A 16,913-nucleotide genomic window follows, 5' to 3' on the forward strand; every position below is an offset into this window, starting at 1 on the left:
ATTTCGGAAAAAAAGTCAAACACGGTTTCAGACACAATAGAAAGAAATAAAACTGTTGAGATGAGGATGCCTTTCTCAAAGATGTAATGAATGGTGCCCATATAACATGTTTTCATAAATCACTCACTCGGGATTTTTTTAAATAAAAGAAATAAAATGAAATCTTTTTTAATGATAAAATACTTCTACAAGAAACTTTATGATGAAGACTTTTAGACTTTTTTTTAGATGTATTAGAAAAACTCACACATTTTTCAAGTTAAATGTTTTAAATCTGACGGAATGCCAAAAAAAAAAATATCTTCGAAAGGATTAAAAGTAATACATATGAAACGATCACATTTTTGCGTCTTACATTAAACACAGAATAACAAATCACTAAAGGAGTGAGAACGTTTTTGAACGTGAAGTTTAATCAAGAGAAATTCTTCAACTGTCCGGGTTTTTGTCATTCTTCTTAATTTCTTTCTTAATTTCTTGGAAATTTGAAGACAATTATCATTAAAATTTTCGTTTTAGTATTCGACACATATAAGAAGGTTAAAATGGCGCTAATTAAGTTAATTTATTACAAGTGAAGTGTCAACGGCATCAGCATTCAAAGTAAACAAAATATTACATAACAGAGATTTCATCTTTCGTCAAATACATCAATATTTCTATTTCTATTTTTTTTTCTCTGTGATAACTCTTTGCAAAATAGCGGATTTGATGTCTTGATAATTCTACCGGAATGTAATTATATAAATTAGGCAGGTCGATAGGTCAGGGGCTAAGGATGCCTAATATGCATGCAAATCTCGTGTGCATCTGTCTCTGTGTCTAACGCTAAGGAGACAAAATATGCAAATTGGCACGGGAGTCCTCGTGTAATTTAAATCTATGTCTACATTTTTAAAGTCTAAATCTAAAATTTTAATTCACAATGAAATGGCAATATAAGGAATAACTCTCTAGTTAGTATAGAATGCCAAGGACATCAACGATAGTGGGACACATGAGATAATTTATGTCATAACGAGCTTCGCCCGTCATGCAAATCATCCCATGTTTCCCACTATCGTTGATGCCCTGACATACTATACTAACTAGACGTACATTCTCGGATCCCTTCATAATTCAACCGAGTTCAATTTGTTATACTGGTTACTGAGATAACACTATTTTTCTTATGAATATACGTTTGCTAAAGCCTCTATATCAATTCATAATTTGAAGATTGTAAATATTTTCCCCGATATATTTCTGGTATGAGTGTTTAAAATTGGTTGCTCAAAGAGGAAAATTCACTGCTTTGTCGTACAAGATGGCAGGGTAGAACTCCGAGGCAAAGTAGGTCAGAAGAAAGTCAAATGAGATATTTTTTAATTGGTGTATGAAACATATGGAGATAACGAACAGTATTCCAGATCAAAAGTCCTTAAAACAATACAAGATAGGAGCAGAGCATACACGGACTTCCAAAACATCAGAGGTTTGATCAGGTGCTAAAAGGTGTATAAAATTAAAAGCTGGATTCGCAAAAGTATGGATCTTCCTTAAGTTCAAACTTGTTTATAATTTAAAAAAAAAAATATTTTTAAGATATTCTTTACCCTACTCTTTTGCAAGTTGTAATTTCAAGTGGTGTATGACACTTTGTGTAAAATGCAAGTGATATCATGACGAGATTTGTAAGATAACCAATTTCATTTCATGCTAATAAACAGTGTATTTGCGTAGAGAAAATCGATTTCTCCTTTATATAATAATATAAAAGCATATTTTAGAACAACACTTAAACTAATATAACTGTCCCAAGTGAAGAAATATTAATATCGAAAGCACAACGAAATTCATTTTTATAAATATACCAACTACGGCCCCAACCCGGGGTTGAACTCTCAATCTCCCTGACAAAAATTAACTTTAGTTAACTATAGTAAATACTTTGTTTTACTTTGAAACTGTACTCCAGAACTTTTTTGATGAGTTAGAGCTTTAAAATTGTTAAATTACATGTATACAAACGGTGTACATTTTCAAGATAATATGCAAATATACAACTTCAAGTAAAACTTCCTTTTGCTGTAAGAAAATACATGTAGGATGTACAGTTGTGTGCCAAAAGTGAAGATAATTTTATTTTTTTCTTATATATTTCATTGAAAACAATATTTTGTAAAATCGCTGGTATGACAACATTTATTGACAGATTTTATAAAAAATTTCTTGATTATCCAAGAAATTGTTGTAGTTAAAAAAAAAACAAAAGTTTTTATCTGAGAAGCATTGATAATTTAAAAATATTGTAATTTAAGTGTGACATGAATTTTTAAGTCATATACTCACAATGAATTATATAGTCAACATTGATCTTGAATTTTAGAACTGATGTTTAGTGATGAATTATATTTTACTACATATTAAACGTGTAATGATCTTTTAAAGAAAGATAACTACACATTTTCTGGTTTAAGTACTGAAATAGATAATTAAATTGGACAAAAGTTGACCATTTACCTATGATTTTACAAAATGTTGTTTTCAATGAAATATATAGAGAAAAAATAAAATTATCTTCACTTTTGGCACACAACTGTAGAAATTTAAGAGATAAAATATAAGATACAACGATCTTTATTCAAAGTAAACATACCTTATTAATTCTAGTAAAACTCTGATAGTAAACTGTAGTTAATAATAGTACACTATAGTTTACTTTAGTACTTTTTTATTATGGGAACCTACGGAATAGCAGTAACGAACGGCGTTCTAGACCGCTCGGAAATCTAGGTAAGTCAAACAAGGATAATTCGTAGAAAATACCTTCCGTAAATAATGACCTAACATTAAGTATGAAAAATGTTCATGAGCATTTCACTAATTACTAGATTTTATTTGTTGATAAGCTCAATATATCAACCATAGAACTTGCCAAATGATAACTTTAAACGATACTGTTGTTATCCTTGTTTCATAAGCATGTTTGTTCATAGCTTGCCTCGTTTTAGAAATTAATTTTAAGCAGAGCATGTTTTTGCGTATCGAATTAAGAGAATGACATATATCCCGTATGCAGGTGATAAACTTTAAGGTATAATTTTAGATAATTAAGGACAGTTGACGAATGAAAAGTTAAAGTTATCACATTGTTGTTAGATTATCATTAAAGTCTTTTGAATAAAATATCCAAGTATAAATAAGATATGTCAGACTCTGTGAATTGTTTTATTTTAAGGTTAGTTTGATATATCGAGTCGACATATGGATGGAATTAACTATTGTTAATTGAAAATACAATTTATCGATATTAATTTATCGTAATATCGAGTTTAAGTCCACAGTAAGTGTTTTCTTCATCACATAGATAAAATTGTGAAAAGATTTCGGTTTGTGCTTATAATGTTTATTATTCAACCAGTTAAAACATCCTTCAACTATTTATGTTGAAAAAATCTGTTATAAGAATATCTTGATACTTCAATTTCAATAATTTTTAAATTATGAAATACTAGTAAGTAGCAAGTACTAAGTGCTGAGCGATTAAAAAATAAGAGGCCAAATCCATAGAATCAGATGGAGATTTTCATAAAGATACAAATTCTTACCATTTCAGTCAGTAAAAAAACAAACACTAATTTTCTAAATGTTGTCTGTAGGACAGAATCTGTATAGTATACCATAGAATATTTAAGAAATGAATTTAATTTTTGAAGATTCATGAGGTTATGAACTACAACTCTTCACGCCGGCATATTTCATGATGCGCGTTAGCGCTTCATGATAAATATGCCGGCGTGAAGCGTTGTAGTTCATGTACCTCATGAATCTTCAAAAATTAAATTCATGTCTTATATTTACATTATTTTTCTGATGACTTGCCATAAATTTTCGCCATTCAACTGTCATTTTTAAAGCAAAACAGTGTGTGTTGATGATAATCTTCTTATATGTGACGTTAAAGTGCATGTGACATTAAGTAATTATTTCTATTATGACATCATCTTAATTATGACGTCATGGTAATGTCATGTTATGCAATGTTTTGAATAATCAGTCTAGATAAACAAGTCAATGTGATTAGAGGTGTTTTTCTTTCTATCTGACTCAACATTTGGTGCCGTGGCCATTGGGAAATTAATAGCAAACTACAATAGAGATGGATGTGATCAAGTTAAAGGCACAGCGTTCAGGCCATCGTGGAGTTATAACCAAAATTTTGAGGAGAATGAAGATGAAAATGGAAAAGCTGAAATGATCAAGATACTGGAAGAGAAATGGGACACATTAGAAAAAATCAACAGCCAGATTCTACAAGAACTAGAGAAAGAGGAAGAAATTCAAATGGAGATCGAAGATTCAGATGAGTACATGTTACAATTAAGACTGAAATTAGCAGATTTAACAAAGAATGGGAAGGATTCTGAGAATTTTAATCAATCTACATTTAGGAATTTTTAAATGTTAATGCACCACAGTTCATTCTAAAAAGTGAATCATTGGAACCCAGCATAGGAAAACCTAACATTCAAATTCATAAACTGACGAAATTAAACCTGCCAAAATTTTCAGGAGACTAACTTGAATGGCAAACATTTTGGGATTGTTTCGAGACAAGCATACATGGGAACAACAGTTTATCCAATGTAGGAAAATTTAGCTATCTACGATCATTGCTCTGTGGGGAGACACTTCGCACTGTATCTGGATTCAGTTTGACCAACACCAACTACAGACAAGCAATAGATGTTTTATTTGAAAGATACGGACAAAATCACAAAATCATCAAAGCCCATATCCAAACTTTGATTGACATACCATTCCCAAAGTCTAATCCGGACAGTTTGAGAAACTTCTTTGACAGAATGGAGTGCTGCATTAGAGCATTAGAAGCTTTAGGAACTGATGAAGCCACCTATGGGACAATTTTAACTCCAATGTTATACAACAAACTACCAGCAGAAATTCGGAAGAACATCACCCGGGACAAAGGAGATGATCAATGGGAACTGCATTCACTGAGGAGAGCCATTAAGAAGGAGCTATGTGTTCAAGATGCTGGACAGGCAATGCACTCAAAACAGGAAGCACAGGAATTCATTCCAACAGCTAACTTTGTTGCAGGGTCAAGCCATATAAGGACCAACAAGCAGGAAATCGTGAAGCAATGCTTATTCTGCAATGGAAATCATTCACCAATCAATTGCCATAATGTCCAAGACTACGATAAGAGAATATCAATCATCAAACAGAAGAGAGTGTGCTTCAATTGCTTTGGAAATCACAAAGTAAGTGAATGTCAATCAGATTTCAAATGCCGGAATTGTAAGAAGTTTCAACACACAAGTATTTGCAAGAATTCGCAACTACCTCGAAGTTCCTCAGAGAGAGATGTTACAAAGTCCGAAAGCACACAATCGAATCAAACCCGTCAACGAGAGCAGTCGTTCCAGCTTCACTCTTCAACACAGGTGACAGCCAACACTGAAGTGCTACTGAAAACTGCTGTGACACCAATTTGGTATGGAAATCAAGAAATCAGCTGTAATATATTGCTTGATGAAGGGGCTCAAAATTCTTTTATTACCGAGGAGCTAGCACAGAAACTTCATGTTATATCAAATGGAACCGTTACCCTAAGAATGTCAGCATTTGGAGACAAAAATAGTGAAATTTGTCATCTCGAGAAAGCAACGGTACAGCTATAAACACAAACTGGAGACAAAATTCCAATGGAGGTCATCATTATTCCAAAGATTACAGCTCCAATCTCAAACAGATCACGCGTCAATATCAAGGAACTCGCATACCTTAGAGGATTAAAATTGGCACACCCGGTTAGCACAGAGGAACAGTTCCACATTTCAATGCTCATCGGCGCGGACTACTATTGGAACATAGTAGGGGATAAAATCATCAGAGGAAATGGACCCACCGCAGTAGAATCAAAGGTTGGATATCTAATATCTGGACCTATCCACTCAACAGGACTGATTGGGAGTGCACATTCTAGGATACAATTTGAAAACCAGATTTATGATGTTCCTCCCAGAGGCATATTTATTTCAAAATTTTTGAGACAGATATATCAAGACGATGAAAGAATTACTAGAACTGAGCACGAGATATTTCCAATTTCAAGGTCATATCAAGGTCACTCTGATACAAGCAGAATGAAGTCAAGGAATCCTCAGAGAGATCCCAGATTTGTACCACAACAGATGGTGGGCTTCTATACTGTATTACATGAACTGAGCAGTGAGCAGTATGGAGCCTTGGAGAGCGATGAAAATAGACAGTAATATAGGAATAGAATGAGGGAAGAACCAAATGAAGTAATTCGTAGGGAGAACAGAGTTCACATACAAAGAGGCAGAGGGACGTACAACAGACTTGTCAACAGAAGACAATATCACTGAATCAGAAGGACAGGAACCAGATGCAACAAAATCAAAATTGGAGACGTCGTCCAAGTCCATGATGATTTCACAAAACGCATCAATTGAAACTTGCTGTAGTGGTGGATCTCATAACTGGCGGAGATGGACTCAGAAGATCAGCAGTCTTACGTTTTAGTAACGGAAGCATATCAAACCGTTCCATTACGAAATTATATCCCCTTGAACTAAACGAGTCAGATTCCAAAGTGAGGAGGAGTGAAAGACTTTCAAGTTAAATTTTTTTTTGTAAAACACAACGCGAAATACGAACTGTCTATCATTGTAAATTATGATTATTGACATTTTGCGGCCCGGAGTATGTTGATGATAATCTTCTTATATGTGACGTTAAAGTGCATGTGACATTAAGTAATTATTTCTATTATGACGTCATCTTAATTATGACGTCATGGTAATGTCATGTTATGCAATGTTTTGAATAATCAGTCTAGATAAACAAGTCAACGTGATTAGAGGTGTTTTTCTTTCTATCTGACTCAACAGTGTGCACTATATTTCTTGACGTCAAGTGCGGCATTATGACGTAACAATGGAGATATCCATGCTCATTCGTGGTACACATGTAATGTAGTTCATGAGAAAATGAACTGCATTTTATTTTGTAAAGAATCATAGGGTAAATTTATTGGAAATGTAAATATTAATTGATAAAGAAAGATGGAGACGCAAGATTTTATTAAAATGCTTTAATCATCAAATGATTGCACACTGATCTCTTCAACTTTGATTTTTTTAAAAATTCTGTTATTGTTATTTGGCCGGTGACCTGCCTTTCTCCATTCTTGTCCTTTTAGTGTCAACCATAATCTGTAATATGCACATGTATAATATAAAGATTGTATCATATTTGAATTTCTGTACGAAAGTTATAGTAAAAGCCCTTACATTTTATTCTTGAAACAGAAAGATGATAAGGATTTTGTAAATATTTAACAAACTAGCAATGTTAAGAGGAAAGAGCATAATTGAAAAGAGTTTAAACAAAATATATTTATATATTTAATTTCAAATTCACATAATATGTATCGACATATACTCACTCGGCATAATATCACAGCAGTAGCCACGCTTAAATGGGAAAATGGACACAATTTGGCAAAATTGTCCGCGGTTACAATCGAAGTCATTGTAACACAACATTTTTGGTTCGCTAGGTGGATGCCAGTAAGCTGAAATTTAGAGTTTGTAAATTTAATTTTAATTTTTTCGAAGTATTTAAGATGTAATATCCCTCTGATAAGAGAGATAAAGTTCTGAAGACATTTTTCCATGAAATTCAATAAATTGTCTTGTCAGAATATACATAGTTCTCTAATGAGGACCATTTTTATAGTCAGCTCAAAACAATCTAAGCTAATTTACAGTTGTGATTTTTAGTTTCTATTGCCAATATTTTTAAAATTATCTATAATAGTGTACCTAAAACATTTATACTAAGTTCCTTTAAACTGTGAAAATTGAAATATTTCAATCTCTCAATGTCTTTTAATTGTTTCATAATTTCAGATGCAGAATTGTTTACATCGTCGCAAGCCACGGGTATTGTGTCCATTCTAGTTTGTGGAAGTAGAATGGACACAAAACCCGTGGCTTGCGACGATGAATTGTTTATAAAAATCAAATTAATATTTTGTTTCACTAAAAATATTTTCAAGGGCGATAATGGAAAGATAACTGTTGTTGATGCATATTATTTTACAAGCACAGAAAGCATTTTGATATTCTAATTTAAAAGCAACGCTTCGTTATGTTTTTTAATCAGAATTAGACAGGTATGACATTAAACAATACTTTCATATATACCTCATACTTTTAATTTAATTGTAAGATAAAAATAATATTGATATTGATATTTCTAATTACAATATCAAATTTTATTCACATCATCATTAGACAAAATATTCATTTCTGAAAAGTATGCAACACTTCATACTTTAAAATATTTCCCATTTGGGTCTTGCGCTATTGTTATGGATGAAAATCAATGTATGGAATTAAAAAAAAATAAATTGGTGAAATTTGGAGGCAGAGGGATATTTCACCTTAATAAATTTCCAACTGAAAATTGAAAATTTAACTCAGGTGACCATCATATCTTTAAATCATTCATATTCATTAAATGAATTATTTATCATTATTAAAACCTTTTTATAAAAAATACAATATGGTCTCTTTTTTGGACGGGGAGGGGGTTGGAAAATGAAAAAAATCTGTTTGACAGCAAGATCAATGCGCTTTTAAGTGAATTCATGAGAGAAATATAGTGCAATCTTATTTTACAAAGAATATTATAAAAAGATTATTGTAAGGGGCTTAACTATTGTTTAACGTAACCATTAGAGAGATCTAAATATCTATTGTGTTGTTATATTATTCTTTTAAACACATTGATTTCAACAAACAGTGTCAGGGCAAAGTATTAAGATCATGATTTGAACTAGTGCTAATTGTAACGGGGACCGTTACAGATGTTCCCCAAACGCTCCCCAAATCCCTTTTTGTGCTTAATTTTTGTTAGACATTTTAAAAAAATATAATCAGTATCTAAGGATTTCATTAAAGAATAACAAAAGCTACAATGATATCAACTATAGTCATTTAACGCATTGTTCCTGCATGTACGTGCATGTACATGCAAGATGATCACGGCATGTTGTCTAAGCAATCAACATATCTATATATCGTGAGAATAAATAAAAAAAATCTTTACAATATACATTTTAATGTTGTTTTTTTTTTATATTTGCCATTTTGCGTATTTCGCGCGTGCATGAATGTATGTTCTTGCATTCAGTGTTGATAGTGCCATTATGTAGGAATCCATTATACCTATTCATATTCTAAATTTTATCCCGTTTCGTTGAAAACTAAGAAAGTTATAGATATTTAAATTTTCAGCCAATCAGATTGCAGCAATCATGCATGCGCATGCTTTTCATCATAATTCTTATATACCATGCTGTAGATCTTCATAAAATATAACAATGTTCAAAATTTCATAGGATTTTGAAACCATGAAAGATATTGAGACTTTAGTTTCAGCCAATCAGAGCGAATGCACGTGCATGCTCGTGAGATCTTGCTATTTTGACCATGTCCTCTAGTCTATGCTTCTAATATATCCTTATATTATAAGTTTCAAAACGTTCCATCAAAAATTTAAATAGTTACGTCTATATCAATTATATTGGACATTTCTGGCGTTGCACGTGCGCGCTCTTGCATGTATACGTGCATCCACATGCCTTCATGATACTTCATTTATATCAGGCTGTAGATCTCCCTGATGTATGACGTTATATTCAAAATTCAAAAGATTTTTTCAAAAAACAAGAAAGATATTGAGACTTTAGTTTCAACCAATAAGAACAAAGCGCACGTGCGTGCGCGTGAGATCTTGCTATTTTGACCATGTCATCACGTCTGCACTACTAATATATACTTATATTATGAGTTTCAAAGCATTTAATCAAAAAATAGAAAAGTTACGGCTATATATATTATATTGGAAACGTGCACGTGCGCGCTCTTGCAAGCACGTGTGCGCAAAATGACCTTCGTTCCGCAAATCTACATAACATGCCTACTGACCCTAAATAGGTTTCAGCTTAGTCGGATGTGTATTTTACAAGATCATTCGAGGAAAAGATTTTCCCAGGAAGAAGAAAAAAAAAATAATAATAATAATATTAATAATAAGAAACAGAGTAAAAACAATATGTTCCCCAACTTCGTTTGGGGAACATAATAACTGGGTGTACTTAAAAACAGAAATGAACAAGAGAGAGAGAGAGAGAGAGAGAGAGAGAGAGAGAGAGAGACAGAGACAGAGACAGAGACAGAGACAGGGAGTAGAAGTGAACTTACCGGTCGTCATTGCCACCAGACAAAGAACTGTAAATACAACCAGGAGTTTTCTCATGTTGTCACTGCAGATAACTAGAGGATCGAGATTGAAGCCTTATATACTATCAGAGTACCTACACCCACCAATCAAAACGTCTTCGGAACAATTTCCTTTTTGAAATATTAAAAAAAATCCCTGAAAAGAAAAGAGATAAATGACTTTAACCTTTTGGAAAACCAAATGATAATTACATGTTTTTTAAATTAATGTTATCATATCTTTGGTTAGTTTTACATATCTTGAATATATAATTTTATTTAAAAAAATCAGAATTTCTTTTCTTTCTCTGAAAAGTCTTTAAAGGTTTGTGTAACATACCTTACCGTTCATATAACGGGAGAGATAATGCCTGAATCAGTTTTACATAAAGTATTGGTTTTTATTTGTAAGTTTATTGTAATATTGTTCTCTTTTACTAAACAAATGGACTTGTCATGTAGCGATTGACGAAAAAGAAATAATCTAACGTGTAGATTCTAAATTGTTCAAATTATGACCCCTTGGGTGTAGGGCGGGACCGCAATAAGGAATCCAACTTGAACATAGATCATTGAAATGTAAGGGAAATTAAAAAAAAATTCCTCTCAAGAACCACTGGGCCAGAAAAGTTGAAACTTATGTGAAAGCATCCTGGGGTAGTGTTGATTCAAATTTATTCAAATCATGACCTTAAGCGTAGGGTGAAGCCACATTTGGTATTGCAAAAGGGAAAATCTGATAAAGAAGAGCATAGCCAATGTCACTCAGGTTATTATTTATTTATTTATTTTTCCGGACATTTAATCACATTAAATTTGTTTCAAAGCAGAATTGAAATTGAAATTGAAATATATAGGAAACTTTTTAAAAAAATCTTCTCAAGAACCACTTGATCAAAAAGCTGAAACTTATGTGAAAGCATCCTAGGGTAGTGTATATTCTTAATTGTTGAAACCATGACCTCCAGGCGTAGAGCGAGGTCACAAACAAAATTAATCCAGTGGTTCTTGAGAAAAATTTGAAAATGTGAAAAGTTTACAGACGGGCGGACAGCAGGTGATCACAAAAGCTCATTTGAGCTTACAGCTCAGGTGAACTAAAACTGAGTTGGAAAAAATATGTCGATTACTTAAAAAAGATTTTTTTTTAATTTGTTATACAGCAGAAAGAAATAAACTGTTCAGATGAGGATGACTCTCTCAAGGATGTAAGGTATGGTGCCCATATAAACATGTTTTCATTCGTCACTCACTCTATTATTTTTTGATGAAAGGAATCAAAAGAAACCCTTTTTATAATGATTAGATACTTTTACAAACACTTTATATGAAGAAGTTTTAAAGATTTATTAAAAATACCCGCGTATTTTTCAAATTAAATGTTTTAAATATGACTGAATGCAAAAAAAAAAAAAAAAATGCCCTTAATATAGGTATTTATGTTGTGGCTTTAATAAGAGTCTAGATCCCCGTGAATGTTCTCAGAAAAACTACGGTTTGACAACTGCATTTGCATTCAAAGCAAACAAAATGTTACATAACAGAGATAGGTCTTTCACCTTTCCTCATATAAATCAATTATTCCTTTTTAAGAGAATTTAATGAGATAATTAAACCTTCACCTACATTAGGAAAAATGTTTAATTTCTAATCACACAATACAATCAAAATATTTAACGCAGAAATCAAAATTTTGACATATAATTTCATGTCAGAAATGTGAAATTTTCTTTCATGTTTTTTCATCCTTCTTCTTTATGCCCATGTCTATTTTTATATTCTCTAAGTTACTCAAATCATGAGATGAAGAACACTCTAGTTCTTGTCTTAATCTCAATATTTAGATATATAAACAACGTTTTATCAATTAACAATGGTTACTTTCATGTCATGTGTTCTCTTCATATTCTACCGATATTGGTAAAAAAAAAAAAAGACACCTCAAGGACAGTCAAACCGTTGAAAGTTTGAATGCTAATATCTTTCTTACTAGAAATGATAATGGCAAACTAACAACAATACTGTATCAAAGTCGACATGAATTAAGCTTTCCCAGTTAAACTTTATCTACGTAGTAGTTTTCCACTTTAATTTACAATAAGCTAATTTAAAGAATTATGGTCTCCCTCTTTCAGTGCCTTTGTGGATGAGATGTGATTTTTAATGGGATATTGCGTCAAATATGAACGCCCTATACTATCAAATATCATTCAGAAGTTATCACCGAAGATGGTTTTTTTTTTACATTTGGTCAAATTTGAAGGTCAAGGTCACAAGGTGAAAAAATCATTAGTGTATTTAGAAAGTTCTTGTCACAGGCATTACACAAATTTAATATAAAAGCCCTATCTCTACTCATTCAAAAGTCATGACCAAGGTTAAAATTTTTGAAAAGTAGGTCAAACTTCAAGGTCAAAGTCACAAAGTCAAAAATCATAATCACAGTGTATTTAGAAAAGTCTTTCACAGGTTATACAGATGTTTAATATTAAGTCCAGTCTCTTCTCATTCAAAAGTATAGCCAATTTTAAGTAATATTTAATTTTTAAAAGTAGGTCAAACTTCGAAGTCAAGGCCTTGGGGTCAAAAGTCATAGCGTAATCAGAAAGGTCTTGTCACAGGTTATACTCATGTTTAATATGAAAGCCCTATCTATCTCATTCAAAAAATATGACCAAGGTTAAATTAACTGCATTATTACAATGCACTTTCAAAATTACGCACTTTGAAACATTTTGCAAAGTGCTGTAAAATTTGGGACCAAGTAAACGCACTTTAAAACAAAAATATTTCTTTTTAAAGAGCGTTGATATTGACCATATTGACGCATTTTGAAAATAATGTGAGTGGCTTGGCTAATATTCTTTCTAATATTAAGTATGATGGATAGATTTTTGAACCTGGTTGGATAACTTTTGAGTGATGACGTCACTTCAGGATCTGAAATATATACGTCTTGTTCCTGAAGGTTCTTATCAATGTTATAAAAAAGAAATGAGTCTTTAAGAAATAATAGAGGAATGATTGTTTTTTAAGCACAATGATTTTTATCTATTATTTCAGTCATTCTGTTGTGGATATAGGGGTCAATAAGTGACTTTAAGCGCGAGTTTCTCTGTGTATATTTCTACGCGTGAGTATACATGAAAATGACATTCAAGTCAATTGCACAGGTAGCTGAGTAGAAAAAGAAAAAAACAAAACGAATGTAAATATTTCTAAATAGGAATTCATCGCAGCTCATTGCAGGAAATAATACCTGTACTGAGTAACACAGCTTGAATTATTCTTCTCTTCAAAGAAGTGTGCTATACCAAGGCATTGTTCAACTTGATTATTTCAGGCATAATATTTATTTATCTATGAGTTCTTTGGTTTCTATTTTTAATAAATATGCATTAAGGAATGAAAACTGAAGAAAAATATTAATTTTTGCAGAAAAATTTGTAGTATTCATGGCAAAAGTGAGAATTTAAAACTAAAGTATAGAAGTGTAGTGTAGCACTATATGGATTCCAACCGCGACTCTAGAAAGTACCTGTCAGTTCAATTGTCAGCTGTGGTAATGGTCAGCTCTGTTGATAGCCAGCTGTGTTACAGATGAAACATTTTTCCTAATTAACGTTAAGATTTACTTATCAAAATTCTCTTAGTGTAGTGTCGCACTATATGGATTCCAACCGCGACTCTATAAAGTACCTGTCAGTTCAATTGTCAGCTGTGGTAATGGTCAGCTCTGTTGATAGCCAGCTGTGTTACAGATGAAACATTTTTCCTAATGAAGGTTAAGATTTACTTATTAAAATTCTCTTAAAAAGGAATGGTTGATGTATATGACGAAAGATGAAAGATTGATCTCTGTTATGTAATATTTTGTTTCCTTTGAATGCTGATGCAGTTGACACTTCACTTGTAATACATTAACTTCATTACCGCCATTTTAACCTTATTATATGTGTTGAATACCAAAACGATAATTATAATGATAATCGTCTTTAAATTTCTTAGAAATTAAGAAGAATGACAAAAACCTGGACAGTTGGAGCATTTCTCATGATTAAACGTCACGTTCAAAAACTTTCTCAATCTTGAAGTGATTTGTTATTCTGTGCTCAATGTAAGTCGCAAAAATATGATTATTTCATATATACTAGTTTCAATCCTTTGTAAGATCATTTTTTTGCATTCAGTCACAATTGAAACATTTAACTTGAAAAATGCGCGGGTATTTTAAATACATCTTTAAAAAGTCTAAAAGTCTTCATCATAATGTTTTTTGTAGCAGTATTTTTCATTAAAAAAGGTTTTATTTTATTTCTTTTATTCAAAAAAATCCCGAGTGAGTGATTTATGAAAACATATTTATATGGGCACCATTCATTACATCTTTGAGAAAAACATCCTCATCTCAACAGTTTTACTTCTTTCTATTGTGTCTGAAACCGTGTCTGACTTTTTTTCAGAAATAAAAATCTTGGGTAAAGGGGAGTTTAAATTCTTAAAATGGACAGCATAGCCCATTTACAAGGGGAGATAATTAAGAATAGACAAAAATAGGGCGGGGTCATTAAAAAATCTTCTCCTCAAGAACCACTTGGCCAGGAAAGCTCAAACTTATTTGGAAGCATTCTTGGGTAGTGTAGATTCTAAATTGATCAAATTGGAACACCTGGGGGGTAGGGCAGGGCCACAATAGGGAATCCATCTTTTACATTGAAATATAAAGGAACAATCTTTAAAAATCTTCTTCTCAAGAACCACTTGTTGAAACTTATATGGAAGCATTTTGGGGTTGTGTTGATTCTAAATTGTTCAAATCATGACCCCCGGGGGGTAGGGCGGGGTCACAATAGGGAATTCAGGTTTTACATTGAAATATATAGAAATTTTAAAAAAAAATCTTCTCAAGAACCTCTGGAAGAAAGCTTAAACTTATGTGAGAGCATCCTAGGGTAGCATAGATTCTAGGGCCATCTTATTTATCACATTTCTATTTGCTTCATTTTTGTCTCGTGGTGTTGTGTAATAAGATACTTTTTTTGTATTGTACGTAATTATAGATTTTTTAATTAGCTTTTGGACATTTCCGTTGCATGACCTCCAGCAATACCAGAAATGGTTGATGGTGGGGTGTATCCATGGTAGCAGACTGCAGTTGAAAGCTTTCTTTGCCAAATCTCCCAACAAATAAGCCAGTTTTTTTTTTTAGCTTTGTGCGATATGCCAAGGCTGTGGTGAATTTGGCAAAATCTGTCCATCTCTAAAGAAAAAAATCTCAATCTTATCATACTGTTTATTATTTTCAATTGCGTAAAACCACAATATAATATTATGAAAATATAGATAATTACTCAATAGAGCAATGATAGTTTTACTGCCGTCTGATACGATCTCCCAAACTACAAGGGGAAAATTGTAAACCACAGTTTCTAAACCTCTCTCAATCAGCAATTTCCACCCATTCTCAATATAAGGGCTCAAATAATGTCGCCTCATTTTCATTTAAAAATAATACCACTGATGTAATTTTTAAATCAACATTATAAATAGTCATATAACAATGAATAAGAATTCATATAATTATCGATCTGAAAGGGTATATAAGGAGTTCCAAATTCAAATATAGTAGCCTATTTGAAATGTACGTTACTGTCGCCGAGGCAAATATTATTCTGAATCCCCTCTGTGTAATGTATAGTTTTGATTCTCAGGTAAAAAATTTCTGATAAGTTAAACCTTGTATCCTATATATTTCTTTTCATAACAATAAATACATTTTCTTTGTGATAATAAATAATTTTTATTGTGCAATGTCCCTGTCGCTTAATTCTATTTCAACCACATTACAAGCAAACACAAAGATTATACACCTGATAGTTTTGTTCTCCTTTATTTATTGATGGGTTAAATTTGAAATTTGATTAATTACTCCTACTTAGATAATGTAACATGAAATTGAACAACTTGAGCAACTTTTATAAATATGTTTACGGAATGAAAGACGTTTTCAATCGTAGAGATAAGAAAGAAATGTACGTTACCTATATTCTTCCATTAAGAATACATATTAAGTAGAAAATATGAGACGACTCTGAATAAGCAACCCCTTGTATCCTGTAAACTGGCAAAGACGTTTTGCTTAACACAATTAAAAGTTATTTTTTACATGAAAAGTGATCATTTGAAATGTACGTGACTGAAATGTACGTTACCATGAAATTCGAATTAAGTGAATCTCGCACGAATTTTCATGTATTCTAATACTTTCACACACTCGAATGTGTACACAAAGGAAAGTTTCAAAGGTTGGAGGTCGGCTAAATCCCAAAATTAATGAAAAGAAACGTCTCTGCTGAGGAAAAAAATATATTAAGGTCAATTATTATGTAATATAATTTTGATACCTGGTATATATTTCTGAATACGAAACCTGTATGATGCATTTCTTATGATATGCAGGTTCAGATAGTATCAATATATTGCGTGTCTAACGTATGCTTGTGGAAGAGAATTGATTTTTATATTTGAAATGTACGTTACGTATGGTAACGTACATTTTATGTATTTCTAACTGACATTTTTTTT

General features: G+C 32.0%; 1 protein-coding gene across 1 annotated transcript; it reads left to right on the top strand.

Moving 5' to 3' along the window:
• The first annotated feature begins 3,039 nt into the window (after positions 1–3,039).
• LOC134238068 (uncharacterized) lies at positions 3,040–5,690 on the top strand. The gene is made up of 3 exons (XM_062720196.1): positions 3,040–3,061; positions 4,067–4,349; positions 4,697–5,690. Exons 1-3 carry the CDS (start codon positions 3,040–3,042, stop codon positions 5,688–5,690), a joined length of 1,299 nt encoding a protein of 432 aa, XP_062576180.1.
• Positions 5,691–16,913: the final 11,223 nt, after the last annotated feature.

Source organism: Saccostrea cucullata, unplaced genomic scaffold (assembly GCF_032062105.1).
Source record: "Saccostrea cucullata isolate Sc308-1 unplaced genomic scaffold, CSIRO_AGI_Scuc_v1 ctg3415, whole genome shotgun sequence".
NCBI classification, from domain to species: domain Eukaryota; kingdom Metazoa; phylum Mollusca; class Bivalvia; order Ostreida; family Ostreidae; genus Saccostrea; species Saccostrea cuccullata.

Excerpts from the sequence above, each read along its gene's own strand:
- LOC134238068 (XM_062720196.1), top strand. The coding sequence starts at position 3,040 with ATGACATATATCCCGTATGCAG. Across the intron at positions 3,062-4,066 it reads GACATATATCCCGTATGCAG|AGGTGTTTTTCTTTCTATCT; the intron begins GTGATAAACTTT and ends CAATGTGATTAG. Across the intron at positions 4,350-4,696 it reads GAGATCGAAGATTCAGATGA|TTTGACCAACACCAACTACA; the intron begins GTACATGTTACA and ends ATCTGGATTCAG.